General features: G+C 38.3%; 2 protein-coding genes across 3 annotated transcripts in view; both read left to right on the plus strand.

Annotated features, from left to right (window-relative positions):
• The first annotated feature begins 3,241 nt into the window (after nt 1-3,241).
• On the plus strand, nt 3,242-11,302 carry slc38a11 (solute carrier family 38 member 11). Its single transcript, XM_084724091.1, has 12 exons — nt 3,242-3,526; nt 3,624-3,744; nt 4,565-4,639; nt 4,722-4,856; nt 5,073-5,138; nt 5,288-5,394; nt 5,474-5,553; nt 5,707-5,777; nt 7,511-7,672; nt 7,747-7,859; nt 8,186-8,317; nt 9,359-11,302. Exons 1-12 carry the CDS (start codon nt 3,515-3,517, stop codon nt 9,596-9,598), a joined length of 1,314 nt encoding a protein of 437 aa, XP_084580217.1. The 5' UTR covers nt 3,242-3,514; the 3' UTR covers nt 9,599-11,302.
• A 487-nt stretch (nt 11,303-11,789) lies between these two features.
• The window catches only part of cobll1b (cordon-bleu WH2 repeat protein-like 1b), a 45,326-nt gene continuing 42,796 nt past the window's right edge, over nt 11,790-14,319 (plus strand). Inside the window, exons 1-2 of one of the 2 annotated variants that reach the window (XM_084725205.1) lie at nt 11,790-12,164; nt 12,388-12,474. In XM_084725205.1, coding sequence (XP_084581331.1) covers nt 12,124-12,164; nt 12,388-12,474 — 128 coding nt within the window. In that variant the 5' untranslated portion in view covers nt 11,790-12,123. The remainder of the gene's footprint in view (nt 12,165-12,387; nt 12,475-14,319) is intronic. The other variant, XM_084725206.1, reaches the window with a different exon arrangement.

Below are 14,319 nucleotides of genomic sequence, written 5' to 3' on the forward strand. Positions count from 1 at the left end.
GTCTACCACAAAAATCCAGTATTTGTCATGCCCTATAAAAATAAATGAATGAATGTAAGTAGTCATTTATAGGATAAAAAGAATGATAATTGTACATTTCTTTGAAATGAGCGGTTCAACCCAAATTCAAAAATATATATATTTTACCCTTATCTGTAGTTTATATATCTACGTTGTTGTGCTGTTGCAGTTGGAGTAACACAGTTTTGGAGATATCAGTAGAGATTTCAGCCTTCTATCGGATATAATATATAATGTATAATGTGTAATGGCACTGTGGTGCTTAAAGCGCCAAAAAATATATTTGAATAATTCAACACCCAGTGTCTCTTTCCAGACCCGTCCAGATACTTAAAATAATCCACAGACCTTGTTATGAGCAGTTTGATGGGGAAACTATTTTCTCGCTACACATGCCAACCATTTCATCATGCAGAATAACACCACGAATAACGCCTCATCCTGCGTTATGACCAGCAGGAGCCTCTTGTTCATGCGTAGATAGACGGCAATTTGGTTGGCAGGTGCAGTTCAAGTAAATAGTTCCTTCATGAAGCTGCTCACAACAAGGTCTGTGGATTATCTTGAGGAACCGGGTCATGATTTCTGGAAAGAGACACTGCTGCTGAGTTTTTCAAATGTATTTTTTTTGGTGTTTTTAGCACCAGAAGTCGAGTGCCATCTAGTTTCATCCTACAGGAGAGAAGAAGGAAATCTTTATGGCCAAAATCTCAAAAACTCTGCAACAACAAGCACTACAGGGAGGCGGATAAATATGTACTTTTTATTTGGGGGTGAACTGTCCCTTTAAAGATGAAATAGTTTGAACATAAAGTTATTTTTTTAATTTCATTTATTTTTTTCTTATGTTAAGAAAACAGAATATAAAGGTTTGGTGTTAAAACATTTGCATCTCTGTACATGATGTTTGGAAGTATGGAAACATTAAAAGTTAACATGACAAGAGAACATTCTAGTTCAATCTCATCTATCTAATGTTTTAAGATGCACGCAGGATATTTGTAAGTATTATTCATGTATTTGTCAACAATTATAGGCCAAACTGCATCTATGAAGCCTCCATAACTGGATGTTTGAAGTGTTATAATTGTCGACAAATACTGTATATTAATAAACACCTGAAATGGCTGCAAATCTGTTTATGAACAATTCACATCAATGTCAGGTTTAGACTTTGTCATGTAACCAACGTCTGCTCTTTATTTTCACAAGTTTATGGAAAACTTGGCTTACATAAGTATCAATACATCTATTCCCTGACAATGTTTTGATTCTACTTTGGTGACCTTCTCTGCCACATGAACGTAGTTTATCATTGTTAGAATAACAGACGCAACTTCTGACCTAAATTGATTAAATTTCTCAACAAAGTTCATAATTCTTCACGTGGGAAACAATTCCCTTTTTTCTTTCTATACAGTACATCTGCAAATCATTTCTGTCACTGAACAAAGGCGTCTTTTTAACAGTCAGCTTTATTGTATAATCCTTAAATCCTTTAATTCGTACTTTCCATTCATGTTTATAATTTCCATTGATGTGTCATTACATACAGTATTTTGGGATCAAGGGTCAAAGTCCAACCTCTTTAAAGTTAGTTGAATTAATACCTGCCTGACACATTAGAAGATCAACTGTATGTTTCATTTACTTTAGGTTTGCATCACTTTTGGGGATGTACAATAAATATCAGGACCAATTAATTATTGGCCTCTTCAGTTAGATCAGTTTATGTAACTATCAGCATATATTAGCTGATAAATATTGTTAAATATCTAAACAAATCTGTGAATTTCCAAAACACAATAATACAATGTCCCAAACTTACACGTCTTTCAACAAAAATCTCAACACTGAACCTCCTGTTCACTCACATGAATACACATACATTTGGCAATTACGAGTTATGTTTTCATTATTAAGCTTGCTATCTGCTGGATTATTTATTTACGATTTATTATTTATTTAAGGAGACAATTAGATAAATTCCATGACTGTGGTAAAGCCACTAATGCAAATGTGATTTCCTGTAAGCAGCACAAGTGGAAGCTTTGATGGAGCTGGACTCACCCTGAGCACGACCGCTCTGTTCCCAAGATTTCACTGTGTGAACTTGGAATCTGTGCAACAGTTCACCAGTTTGCTGTGCAGAAAAGCATTTAGCTTGATCCTTAACTGGGCAACCACATATAAATATGATGGAAAAATCATTAACTGCTGTTTTCTAATATATAATAACAAAAAGCCCCATGATTTTTTCGACATATGATCTTTATTTTTCAGCGTACACTCTGTATCTCCTGAGATATGCTGCCATTTTATAGTATAACTAACAATTTTCCTTTTTTTATATATAATTGTTAATGTGCCAACTTTTAAAACATTTTATGAACAATTAATTAGCTAGTTTCTTTCATTTATTTCAGTTTTCAAAAAACTGTGTGGGGGTGCACTATTTACATATGTTTTGCATGCTGGAAACAAATTTAATTTTTTTAATAAACAACAAGCTATTAATATTTATAGACAAAACTTCTTTTTCCTAATATAATAAAATCTTCCATGCATTTCTATATCCTGTCAGCAATGGAAAAGTTAAAAATATGCGTACACAGGTGAATTAATCAATAACACACATTAAAGACTGAAATAAAGAGTGATCGATATTTTACACCCTAATATTATTGCTGTCATTGATTATCTGTAAAGTTTAGTTTATTTGGGCAACATATCCTCCAGCATACAGACATTCAATACCTGAGTATCAAAGTTGGGGGGGGGGATTTTTCAGCCAGAAATTATAAAACCATCCAACAATTTCAATCAAAAATATAATAAACATGAGTTTCTTTATTTACGCGCGCTGCCATGTTGGATTTTTTTAAATACCAAATAATAAGTATATTTTTGAATGTTGGCATGAAGTCACATGACCTGATGTCTTGACCCATCCCCCCCTTCAGTGTTTCTCATGATAAAAAGTGTGCCAAATTAATACCCCCCCCCCCAGCATGTCAAATGACTGTATCACAGTGCCATCAAGAGTTTAAAAAAATATATGTATATAAGAATTAAATGATAACAACACCACGTGCGTAAATTGCGCACAGCCTCAGGTTGATCCTGCTGCTGTGAGCTGGCCACAAGTACTTCATAAAGTAATAAAAGAAGAATGTCTGCATGTTTTTCGATCGGTGTGTATGAAAGTTGTATGAAAGTTTTAGATGTTTTAGGAGCTCAGGCAGAACGAGTTGTGGATGTCAGAGGGCGGAGCGCAGCTCCGGGGGGCTCCGACCCGAGCTAACCCCTGAGTGCAGGTCCACGGCCGAGCTGGGGCGCTGTTGAGATCGAGCGAGGCTTTAGTTGAGTAAAATTGACAGACTTCTTACTAACTTTGCCCAATTCAGTCACAGCGAAGATATGTGAGAGTGGAACAGTGGAGAGAGAGAGCTGGACACAGAGGAACCAAAGCGGCGACCCGCAGGTGCTCAACATGGCTCAGCAGGTGGGTTCAAACAAGTGATGCTGTTGTTTTAGGACATCAACAAACAGACTCGTATTTTTTCTTGTTTTTATCGCTGCTTTGTGTTATTGTTTTCCAGCAAAACGATGAAGAAGGGACCACATTAATTCCTCTACAAAAAACGGCAGGAGAGAGAAGAGGTTCAATCATATCTGCGTCTTTTAATTTCATCAATTCCATTATAGGATCTGGAATCATAGGTAACTACTCAATCATTACTAATATTGTTTTTCTATTAAACATTACATTGCCAAGCCAAACCCAATAATTAAACTATATGCAATCGATTATATGGATGATAAACTGTAGCATATCAAACTCTTAATGTTGACATGGTGCATCACAAATAATGTGTTACATTTGGCTAAATTTGGTGCAACAAGCAGCAGCATTCATACCATTCAAGCCCTGCAGCCTGCAGTTTTAAACCCTCAGTATCATATGACTAGCGCCTGTTGCCCCACTCTCTCCTTTAACCCTTTCATCCTCACAAATTTCCTGAGTCATTATGCAGCAACAGAAACTAAACATAAGAGCAAAGAATCTGCAGAGCAATTTTAAGACACAGTATTTAATGCAAACCTTTTGTGCACCTTATGCAGGACAAACCAAACAGTACGAGTTAAACCTTTTCTCTACATTGTTACATTCATTTTGCTTGAATACAATTTCTATATTTATTCTGCAACTTCATTAAAGACGTAGGCATGCAATCTAATGTTGTAAAAAATGTCAAAGTGTTGATACTTTTTCAAGACCACATCTTTAATATCAATACAATAATCAAATTTCATTTCAATTTTCAGTACTAAAGCTATAAAAGAAAACACTCATTCAAGACCTCAGTTCACTTTGGGATGGTGAACCGTCCTTAGCTGACCTAAATAAAGAGAAAATAAGAAAATCCAGGCGGAGGGCTGTTGTGTGTTACCTTTGGGCTTTCCTGATATGTTTTTATTCCCTTAAGGAATTTAGTTGCAGTTATTATTCACTAAATTTACATATATATTTTTTGACCAGGTTTACCATATGCACTGAGCCAGGCAGGGCTCCCCTTTGGCCTTCTGCTTTTGATAGTTGTTGCGTTCATCACAGGTGGGTATACAGTCATTACAAAAATCTACAAGAATTAATCAAATGACAAAACTAATCACATTGTGTTTGCATTTCATGGCAGATTACTCAATAATCTTACTAATTAAAGGAGGCAACCTGTCAGGGACAAACAGCTATCAGTCACTGGTGCAAAGCACATTTGGTTTCCCCGGATTTCTTGTTTTATCTGGGCTGCAGTTCCTTTATCCTTTCATTGGTAAGTTGTTTACAGTATGCAAGCAGTTGACTATAAAGTTCAATATTATATCGAGATATGAAACATTTTATGTGTAATTTCCATTGTTGTCTGTCAAAGAATTTTATTGTATTTAATCAGTTTTATTTCTGCTGTATTCTTTTACTTTTGGTGCCGTCTGAATAACCCTGCAGATGAACATAAATAATAAAATGAGGCTCCTGTTTTACTCTTCAGCTATGATCAGCTATAACATCACAACTGGTGACACGCTGACCAAAGTATTTCAGAGGATACCTGGAGGTTTGCTGCTTTTAGTTTACTCTACCTCAGATAAAAGCCAAACAACAGCACATGTGCAATGTGAGGTTGCTAAATTAAAAGAAACACAGTGCGTGTAGAATATGAAGATGCTTGAAATGATTCATGTGTAAGTTGTTTTGTGTTTGCAGTTGGTCCGGATCACATACTTGCAGAGCGTCACTTTGTGATCTTGCTATCCACCGTTGCGTTCACACTGCCTCTTTCACTTTATCGAAACATCGAGAAACTGGGGAAGGTAAGTCACACTATTACACAGTCGTCAGTGTCATTCAGTGCTTTAAAGCTGCCTTTAAAATGTCCATGTGTGTTACCAGGTGTCCTTCCTGTCAATGGTGCTGACACTCACCATCCTCATCATTGTAATCATCAGAGCAGCTACCTTTGGACCCCAAATGTATGAATGATTTTTTTTTTTGCAATTAGTGATTTTAATTTAAATGTTACTGCATGAACCATGGGGTTCTTTTTTAATGAATAGCCACTAAAATGCTGTCATAAAAACACAATCGTGTTCCCTTGATGACTGAATATGAGTATCATTTTTTAGCGTCCCCACAGAGAATGCATGGGCGTTTGCAAAGTGGAACGCAATTCAGGCAGTCGGTGTGATGTCTTTTGGTGAGTTTGTCTGCATGATGCTGCTGCTGATGATGAAGACGCCCAGATTATTTGTTGTTGGTAGACTAAAAAGTATGTACTGCAGACTAGAGCTGGGTATCATTTAAAAAAAATCAGTACCATTAAAGTGATACAGACACCAATGTAGTGCTTCATTCAGTACCTTTTTTCGAAGGTTCTTCTTCATGAAGAAACCATATAAATTGCCATGTTGTTCTAGATCTGGGTACCCAGTGGTCAAATGCAGTTCTCGTTTGACTGGAGAAGTTTCAGTACTGCTTGGTTCTAGGTTATTTCAATCAATACCGATACCCAGCCCTACTGCAGACAGAACTACAAGCCAAGTTGACCATCAGACATATTTTAACAATAGAAAACAAAGACAAACAAAAACAGATGATCAACAAAACCTAGAAAATGGGATAAAAGCAGTATCAAGTGCATCGTCATACACCTGAGACAGGTCTACGCTTCATGCACCATTACTTTAACTCCAAAAAGGACAATATTCTTACTAAGCTGTTTACATTCATTCTATTCTTTCAATAGTTTGTTTCATTCATTCAACTATCTTCTTGAAAAGGTCGGCATTGCAATATTTCCGTACGTCCAAAAACCTGTGGATAACCAAGTCTTACCTAACATTTAAAACTGGAAACTGCAAACTGTATATTGTTGTTCTATGTCTGTATGGCAGTTGGTTTGCTATCATGTTAGCTGTAATAACTTAAATTAAGTGAGAAAACGTCTAGTGCCTTGCAGCTTGTTTTGGAGTTTTTCTGCCCCTTAGTGGCCAGAAATCGATTAATGCAGCTTTAATTTGATGTCATTAAATTGATCCTTTCAAAGAGCCGAAGCCCACAGCTTTAATGCAGCATGTTGCCCATTCAGCATAAGACATGCAATCCAGATTATATATAAAGAGATTGAGGCTGTTCATTTAGTTGGCACACTGTCTACACGTTGCTCTGCCTTTGTGAAATCAGTGCACAACATCTCAAAGAATGTGTGATTTCGTCACCTTCTGACTGAGACTCTGACCATCAGTGCCTCCTGCGAGTGGAGCTCTGGCTCTTTTCTAGTCCACCTTCAGACACGCGGTGAAAATTATGGCCTTGAATCAAGTGGCTTGATGATAATAGCTACTACTGCTACAAAGGAGGCCATTTAGATGGGTATGTGAATACTCTTAGGAAAATACAGCGTGGTGTAGTCTTAAAGGGGATGGATATGCTCAATTTACCATCAAATCCATTCTGCAGTGAAGAAAGAAACCTTACCTTTTTTTGCACATAAGTCTGCATAATCCATTTTTTTTCCCAAAGTGCAGTTTTTGCAGCGAGAGTCGTCTTTTTCCAATTCTTAGTAGGCATTTTACACGCTGCTAACGCACCCAGGGCGCCTCATGTTTTAAATGAGAGAAGATGAGAGCCAATAAAATCAAACAAAATTGTCAAAGTTGTCATATTGATATTTAATTAATGACAAAAGTGTGACTGCTGCTATTCAACATGATGAAACTCCTAAAGTCGAACATTCAATTGCATGGTCAGTTATACTGTAGTTGACTAATGTATGTATGTAAACTTGTATGTGTACTTGTATATAAACTTGCCACATTAGACCTGAAAGTAGCCACGATTTAAGTGTGTTCATGCATGCATTCTGTATATACAAACAGCACTACACCTCTGTTTATTCTGAACTTGTTTTGCCCCTGTTTGTCTCTTTAGCCTTCATATGCCACCACAACAGCTTTCTCATCTATGGTTCCCTGGAGCAGCCCACACTGGCTAACTGGTCTCGGGTCACCCACGTGTCTGTCGTCTCTGCACTAATAATCAGTGCTGCGTTTGCTGTTGCTGGCTACACCACCTTCACTGGCTACACACAAGGTAAACTACATGCCTATAATTTCTTTTTAATATCGGAAAATGTGTTTTTACAATCTCGTATTTCCACTTTTTAGGAGACATATTCGAGAACTACTGCAGAAATGATAACCTGGCAACATTCGGTCGCTTCTGTTTTGGCCTCAGCATAATAACCACATTTCCGCTGGAGTGTTTTGTTACACGAGAGGTAAGTGATACTTTCTCATACGCCAACCTAAGAATTTAACAGCTAAGCGTTTACATATGTGAGGAAAAGTGGTATTTGAAAGGCTTGAAGGCTTCGTAACAAAATGAACAAAAAGAAAGCTTAGCGCTTTACACCCAGCTGCTCCTGCAGAGCTGATCAGTGGGTAACAGTGCAACAATGTCAGCTGTACAGACTTATCACGAGGTCCTCTCTCAACTTGTAAATATAATTCTAATTAGAATTGTTTTTCAAATTGCAGGAAATGCATACATTTAAATGTGTGCAGTGGGAACAATTCATTTTAATGTTCTTGCTTATCTTCTCAGGTGGTATCCAATGTCATTTGCAGGAGGGATCTTTCAAAAGCTGAACATGTGGCCATAACGCTGCTCATAGTCGCAGTTTGCACGGCACTGTCTCTGGGCTTCGACTGTCTGGGAGTTGTTTTGGAACTGAATGTAAGTCATGTGAACTTGGCCGTCTGCACCTATTTACAAAGCCCAATTCCAAAAAAGTTGGGATGTTGTATAAAATGCAAATAAAAATAGGATGCAATGATTTTTTGCTTTATTGTAAATATACACTTATTCTGCTTGATGTATGGCTTCAGGTGCTGAACAGTCCAGGGTCTCTGTTGTCTTTTTTTGCACTTCATAATGCACCACACATTTTCAATAGGAGACAGATCAGGACTGCAGGCAGTCTGGAAGTTGAACAGTTTTTACTACGGAGCCATGCTGTTGTAACACACGAGGAATTTGTCTTGCCGTTGTTTTGCTGAAATAAGCAGGGACAGCTCTAAAAGAACACCATCTGGATGGCAGCATATGTCGCTCCAAAACCTGCATGTGTCTGTCAGCATTAATGGTGCCTTCACAGATGTGACAGTTACCCATGATGCCATGGGCATCCCATCAGAAGTTAGTGTTGGTTGCAGTCTGCATGGTCTGTCTTTGCTTTTGACTGCAGGACAAGATGTGTGTGATTTCTGAAAACAATCTGAAATGTGTACTCGTCAGACCACAGCACACTTTCCCACTTCCTGTCAGTCCATCTCAGACAAGTAGGACCCCACAGAAGTCAGTGTGTTTCTAGATGATGTTGACACATGGCTTTCTCTTTGCACGGTGAAAACCCTGAATTCCTTTAGTTTTGTGTTGAGAAATGTTGTTCTTAACTTTATGGACTATTTGCCAACACACAAAGCGGTGAACTTCACTTCATCCATGCTTGTGAAATACTGAGCGTTTCGAGGATGACCCTTTAATACCCAGTCAGATCCCATTCTCTTGTTGCCCCTGTCCCAAAGCATCAAATTCAGAAGGAGTGAAGATTTACAGAGAATGTCAGTTTGAATATTAAATATCTTGTCTTTGTTCTGTATTCAACTGAATACAAGTTGAAAATGATTTGCAAATTTTATATAGCATGCCAGCTTTTTTGGACTTGGGGTTTGTTTCTTTTCAATCATTATTTATGAGGGTTGTTTTACCTTCCAGGGCGTTCTGAGTGCCACACCTCTAATCTTCATCATCCCATCTGCGTGCTTCCTCAAACTCTCCACCGGCCGCTGGTTCCACAGTGAAAACTTGATCCCCGCCATCTTGATAGTAGTAGGCCTGTTTGTCATGATCACCGGTTTGATCATGACTGGCCTCTACCCTCAGGACTGTTCACATGGAGTGGAGATGTTCTACTGTGCGGACGCCAATGTCTCTGCCACTGTACCACCTGTATGAAATGGACTTCCAACAAATATTCTTCAGCTTTTTTTAAACAGCGTTTACACCAGTGGTTTCCAACCGTTTTCCTTCAGGGATCTATTTTCCATCACTGAGTAAACTGACGACCACCGACTGAGTGACATATTTTATGGATATTTCTTATTATATTCAATGCATAATACTAACAGTACAGAACAACTGATAAACTGTATAATTAACACAAATAGTGACAACAATAACTGCAGGACGTTTGTGTAAAGTGAGTGATTTGGCTGAATTTTGAGCAGATTATTTCCTGTGAATATTGCAGCAGAGATGATTTCACTGATGTTTTTACAAACTTTTTATATAATTCTCTGTCTGTATGTATTTAATTATTTATTTTTTAAAGTTTTACCAATCATACATATTTAATAGGCTTCTTTTCAAAAAAAAAGTCAGTGTTTTCTTCTAGCCATTTTGCTATTACAGGGGTCTCAAACTCTAATTGGCTTGGGGACATCGATGGACCTCATGGGCCACTTTGACTTTTCTGAACAGCGAACTGCAACACACAGTCCTTTAGAAATACATGCATACAATACATTTTTAAATTGGACTGTGTTTTTATTTAATTTTTTTTTCAATTGTGTTCATTTGCAATTTAAGACCCCTGCTCTTTAGTTGCCCTCACAACTATTAGATTTTTGTTGTTGTTTGTTTATCTCATACGTGACAATTTCATTCTTCTTTTTCTTCACAGAAATGTGTGAAATGCTGAGACACAGGCCAACTGTATGTTTGTTGTTTTTTTTTTTAAATGTTTATATCCTTTAAAGGCCTTGTAACCCCCCATGAAGCTTTGGAGACCCTGTCTGGGGCTCCCAGAGAAATAATAAAAAAGAAATAATCAATTAAAATGTTTTAATAATAGATTATTGGTTAATGTAATTGTCCATGCAAAAATGTCAGAAAATGCTGTTTTCAGCCTCCCAAATGTGGAGATTTCCTGCTTTTCTCAGTTTATTATCATATTCAGCTGAATATCTTCAGATTTTAGACTGATAAAACAAGGTATTTACAGACATGACCTTGGACTGTTTTGTAAATGTTGCAACCTTAGATTGAACAAAACATTTAACTGCAGTCTTTCTTGTAGTAGAAGTAGAAATTGATTTTGGGCAAGTACATTTCTGACCCACAAGTGAATGAAATTTCAGAAAATAATATTCCTCCAACTTTGTAGCCACTAGATGATGCCTCCATACACAACCACAGGTATATATAAAGAAATGTTCATCATGTTTTTCTGTGGAGGAACTTGACCAGCGCCTCTGAGATGAGCTGAGCCCAACATCACCGAAGTTCTTTTGGCTGAATAGGAGCAAATTACTGCAGCCAGGTTCAAAATATATTGTCAGAAGCCTTCAGAGAAAAGTGCTATTATAGCAGCACATAAAGGGACAGTTCACCCCAAATTCAAAAAGACATGTTTTTTCCCTCTTACCTGTGGAGCTATTTATTCATTTGGATTGTTTGAGCAGAGTTTTGGAGATATCAGCCATAGAGACGTCAGCCTTCTCTCCAATATTATAGAAGTAAATGGCTTGTTGTGAAAAGCTTTATGTAGAAACTGTACTGCTAGTAGAAAGAAAGTAGTTCCAGTAGATTCTACTGTAGAAAGAAAGTAGTTCCTGCATGAAACTGCTCACAAAGTCTGGATTATCTGTAGTAACTGGGTCATGAGGTGAGCACCATAAGCTGAGTGCCATTTATTTCCATTATATTGGAGAGAAGGCAGACATCTCTACGGCTGATATCTCCAAAACTCTGCAACTCACACCAACACAATCTAGATGAATAAACAGTTCTACAGGTAAGAGGAAAAATGCGTATTTTGGATTTTGGAGTGAACTGTCCCTTTAATGTCTCATCTGAGAGAGACACATGGGTGTGATGTTGAGCTGTCCACATACTTTTGTAATTAAAAGTCTGTCTTGATATTTGTTACTGTGGATTATTTGACACAGAGGGGTGATCGGTTGTTTCTACACCGAGCCACACGGTGTCACTGTAGACAAACAAAGATTGATTAAAAGGAAGTACAAAACAACAACGCTGATGTGTTTTGATTCAGCTTATTTCAAACTAAATGAGCGGATTTGGTTGTGTTGTTTTTGAAGGCGTGGCTCTGTGTCGCTGCTCTGTTTGTTCTCGCTCCAGATGTGAACACGGACCGTTATCGAGCCTCTCCGGGATCCTGGAGGGAAGGTAAACTGGATCCGAGGGACGCCCCACTTTTACAGCTCAATGCTGCGATGCAGTGTGTTGGATGTACAGAGAAAAGTTGGCAGACTTGTCCACGGTGTCAGAGACAAAATGATTTAGATCTGTCTGACTGCGCGGTTTAAAAGGAGAGGAGAAACATTCGCCCACACTGGAGTGGTTTTTGCGTAAAAAGACGCAAAACGCGGAACTTGAGAGCGGAATTATGGCTCATTTATCCTAACAAAAAATCTGTTTGTAGCAGTCAACAACCAGCGTTACCTTTGTAAAGACTGATGGAAGCTGAAATCTGCGTCGAAAACCAACTACATTCATGGTAAGAGTCGCTTTTGATCGTTAAAATTATCCCAGTAAAGAAGAAGAAGGAAAAAACGGTTCATATGACTGAAAAACTGATGACCTCATGAGGGATTCGCCCATATTTCAGTATTTGCCAGTTTGCATCACTTGAAAAGCAGCAGGTCAGAGCGGCTTTTGCAGCATTTAGTATGTAAACTGTCACTAAAAATGAATTGTCCTTTTTGTTTGTGTTTGGCCAGTCCGAGGGATTTTGTTAAACCAATGAGTTTAGTCATGGATGATCATGGATCTCAGCCACATCCACATCCACGGGGCTCTGGACTGAGGTATGTAGTAGAACTGTCATTTTGGATCACCGGCTGTTGTTTCTGTGTGTTTTATTTGACAATAACAGAGAAATCCATAAAATCAAAGAGAACTAAGGTTGTTCTGTGGCTTTTTTGTATTGGAAATTAATGAATATTGATCAAAATGTATTTCTAAGAGAGACAGACCTCCTAAAATTGTTTGGAAAACAAAATTACAAAAGAGATAACCCTTGTGCATAAATGTAAGCTCATGCTCCTCCGCCTCTGAGTGGTGGTGCAGGGAACCAGCTGTTTTCTGACCCACTATGAGTATAATGCCACCTTTGTCAAATAATGCATCTGCACGACAAACTTTCAAGTAACATTCCTTCCTCTCAGTGCATCCCAGTTGTTGCAGACGTCTCAACCTTTGAACTCTCCTCATTTCCTGCTCTCCCCGAGTTTTACTGAGAAATTGCCTTGACCATATGCAGAGGTCATGGGAAGTATTCTGCAGGCAAAACATTCAGCCTCCTCTGTCTCTGTGATGAGCCTGATGGTCGTTTTTCTTGTGGAAATCAAGCGTTCACTGGGCTTGAAACCGATATTCTATAAAATACTGATTCGTCACGTGCAACAGTCAAAGAAAATCACGGTTAAAAAAAAAGGTCTGTGAGTGTATGACAGGGTGGAATTTCCCATCAGGTTTGGTTCAGGGACTTGGAGATGATGTCAGCTGCTTGTATTCCAGTGGTTGGAATCATTAAAAACGGGGGGGAGTGAGTTTCCAGAGTCACTACTCACTCCTTTGGCATTCAGGGTGAGATCTGCCGAGTTTTTGAGATTTAAATTAGAGGTGAGATGGAGAATTTGAACATATGATAGTTTCCAATCCAGTATTCCATGAAAGCTGTGCAAAGTTTCCAGTCCTGCCCTGCAAACTGCAATTTCCCATTTGTAAAAATAGTATTCAGGCATATCATATACAGTCTCCTCAACGAAAAAAAAAAAAAGACACTCTCTCAGTGTGACTTGTGTTCATATTTCATAAGCATTGTGTAATCTGGGAGCAGAGCCACGCTCCCTGGCAGTGGAGAGCAGCAGACTACCTAAATCTCTCTGCGGTTTGACTCTTATTTGGAAAAGTAAACCGCACTCTTCCATAAGCTGCTGGGGTGTGAGTGAAGGCACATGTTCTCTGTCCTATTTGTGGCTTCTTATATTTGGAGCCAATAAACCGCCTTTCACGTCTTCAAATGCAGTCAGATGTGCAGATTTCATGTGACCCCCAAAGCTACGCTACATTTCTTGTCCAAATGCTGACTCTGCCAGAATCGCTGGGCAGGCTGAGGTCTGGGCAGAGACGCTGCAGGCGAGAAAGAAAGACGGTAGCAGGTAACGTAAGGTAGTCTTAAAACTATAACGTGTCATATTTCCACATTTAAATGTCTTTAAAATGCCAGATGTTATATATTTTCTTAAAATGTTACTGTGGATGTGGTTAAGGGTGTCACAGTTTTGATATTAAATTGAAAATTGATCAAAATGACCTTTAAGAATTCAAATCAAAGGCAGAATTGGCGTTTGTCACAGTATATTTTGTCTCTCCAACCTGCTTGCCTCCAGTGTGTGTCTGAAGAACAACATGTCAAAGGCGACAGTGTACCTTACCGGCTGCTACAGTTCACTTTAAACCATACAGACTTTCCTTATAGACTTTTTAAAGAAGAATTTGAAAATACAAATGACTCTTATCAGGACATAAAACCAGCGATCTATTGGTCTTTACAAATCAAGACTCAACAGTCTAACAGGACCCTTTTTCCACCAGATTAGCTCTGGTTTTTGAACCAGTCCCGTTCAAGATCCTTTAACCTTGGTGCT

This window comes from Lutjanus erythropterus, chromosome 8, assembly GCF_056507025.1.
Source record: "Lutjanus erythropterus isolate fLutEry1 chromosome 8, fLutEry1.hap2, whole genome shotgun sequence".
Taxonomy (NCBI): Eukaryota; Metazoa; Chordata; class Actinopteri; order Lutjaniformes; family Lutjanidae; genus Lutjanus; species Lutjanus erythropterus.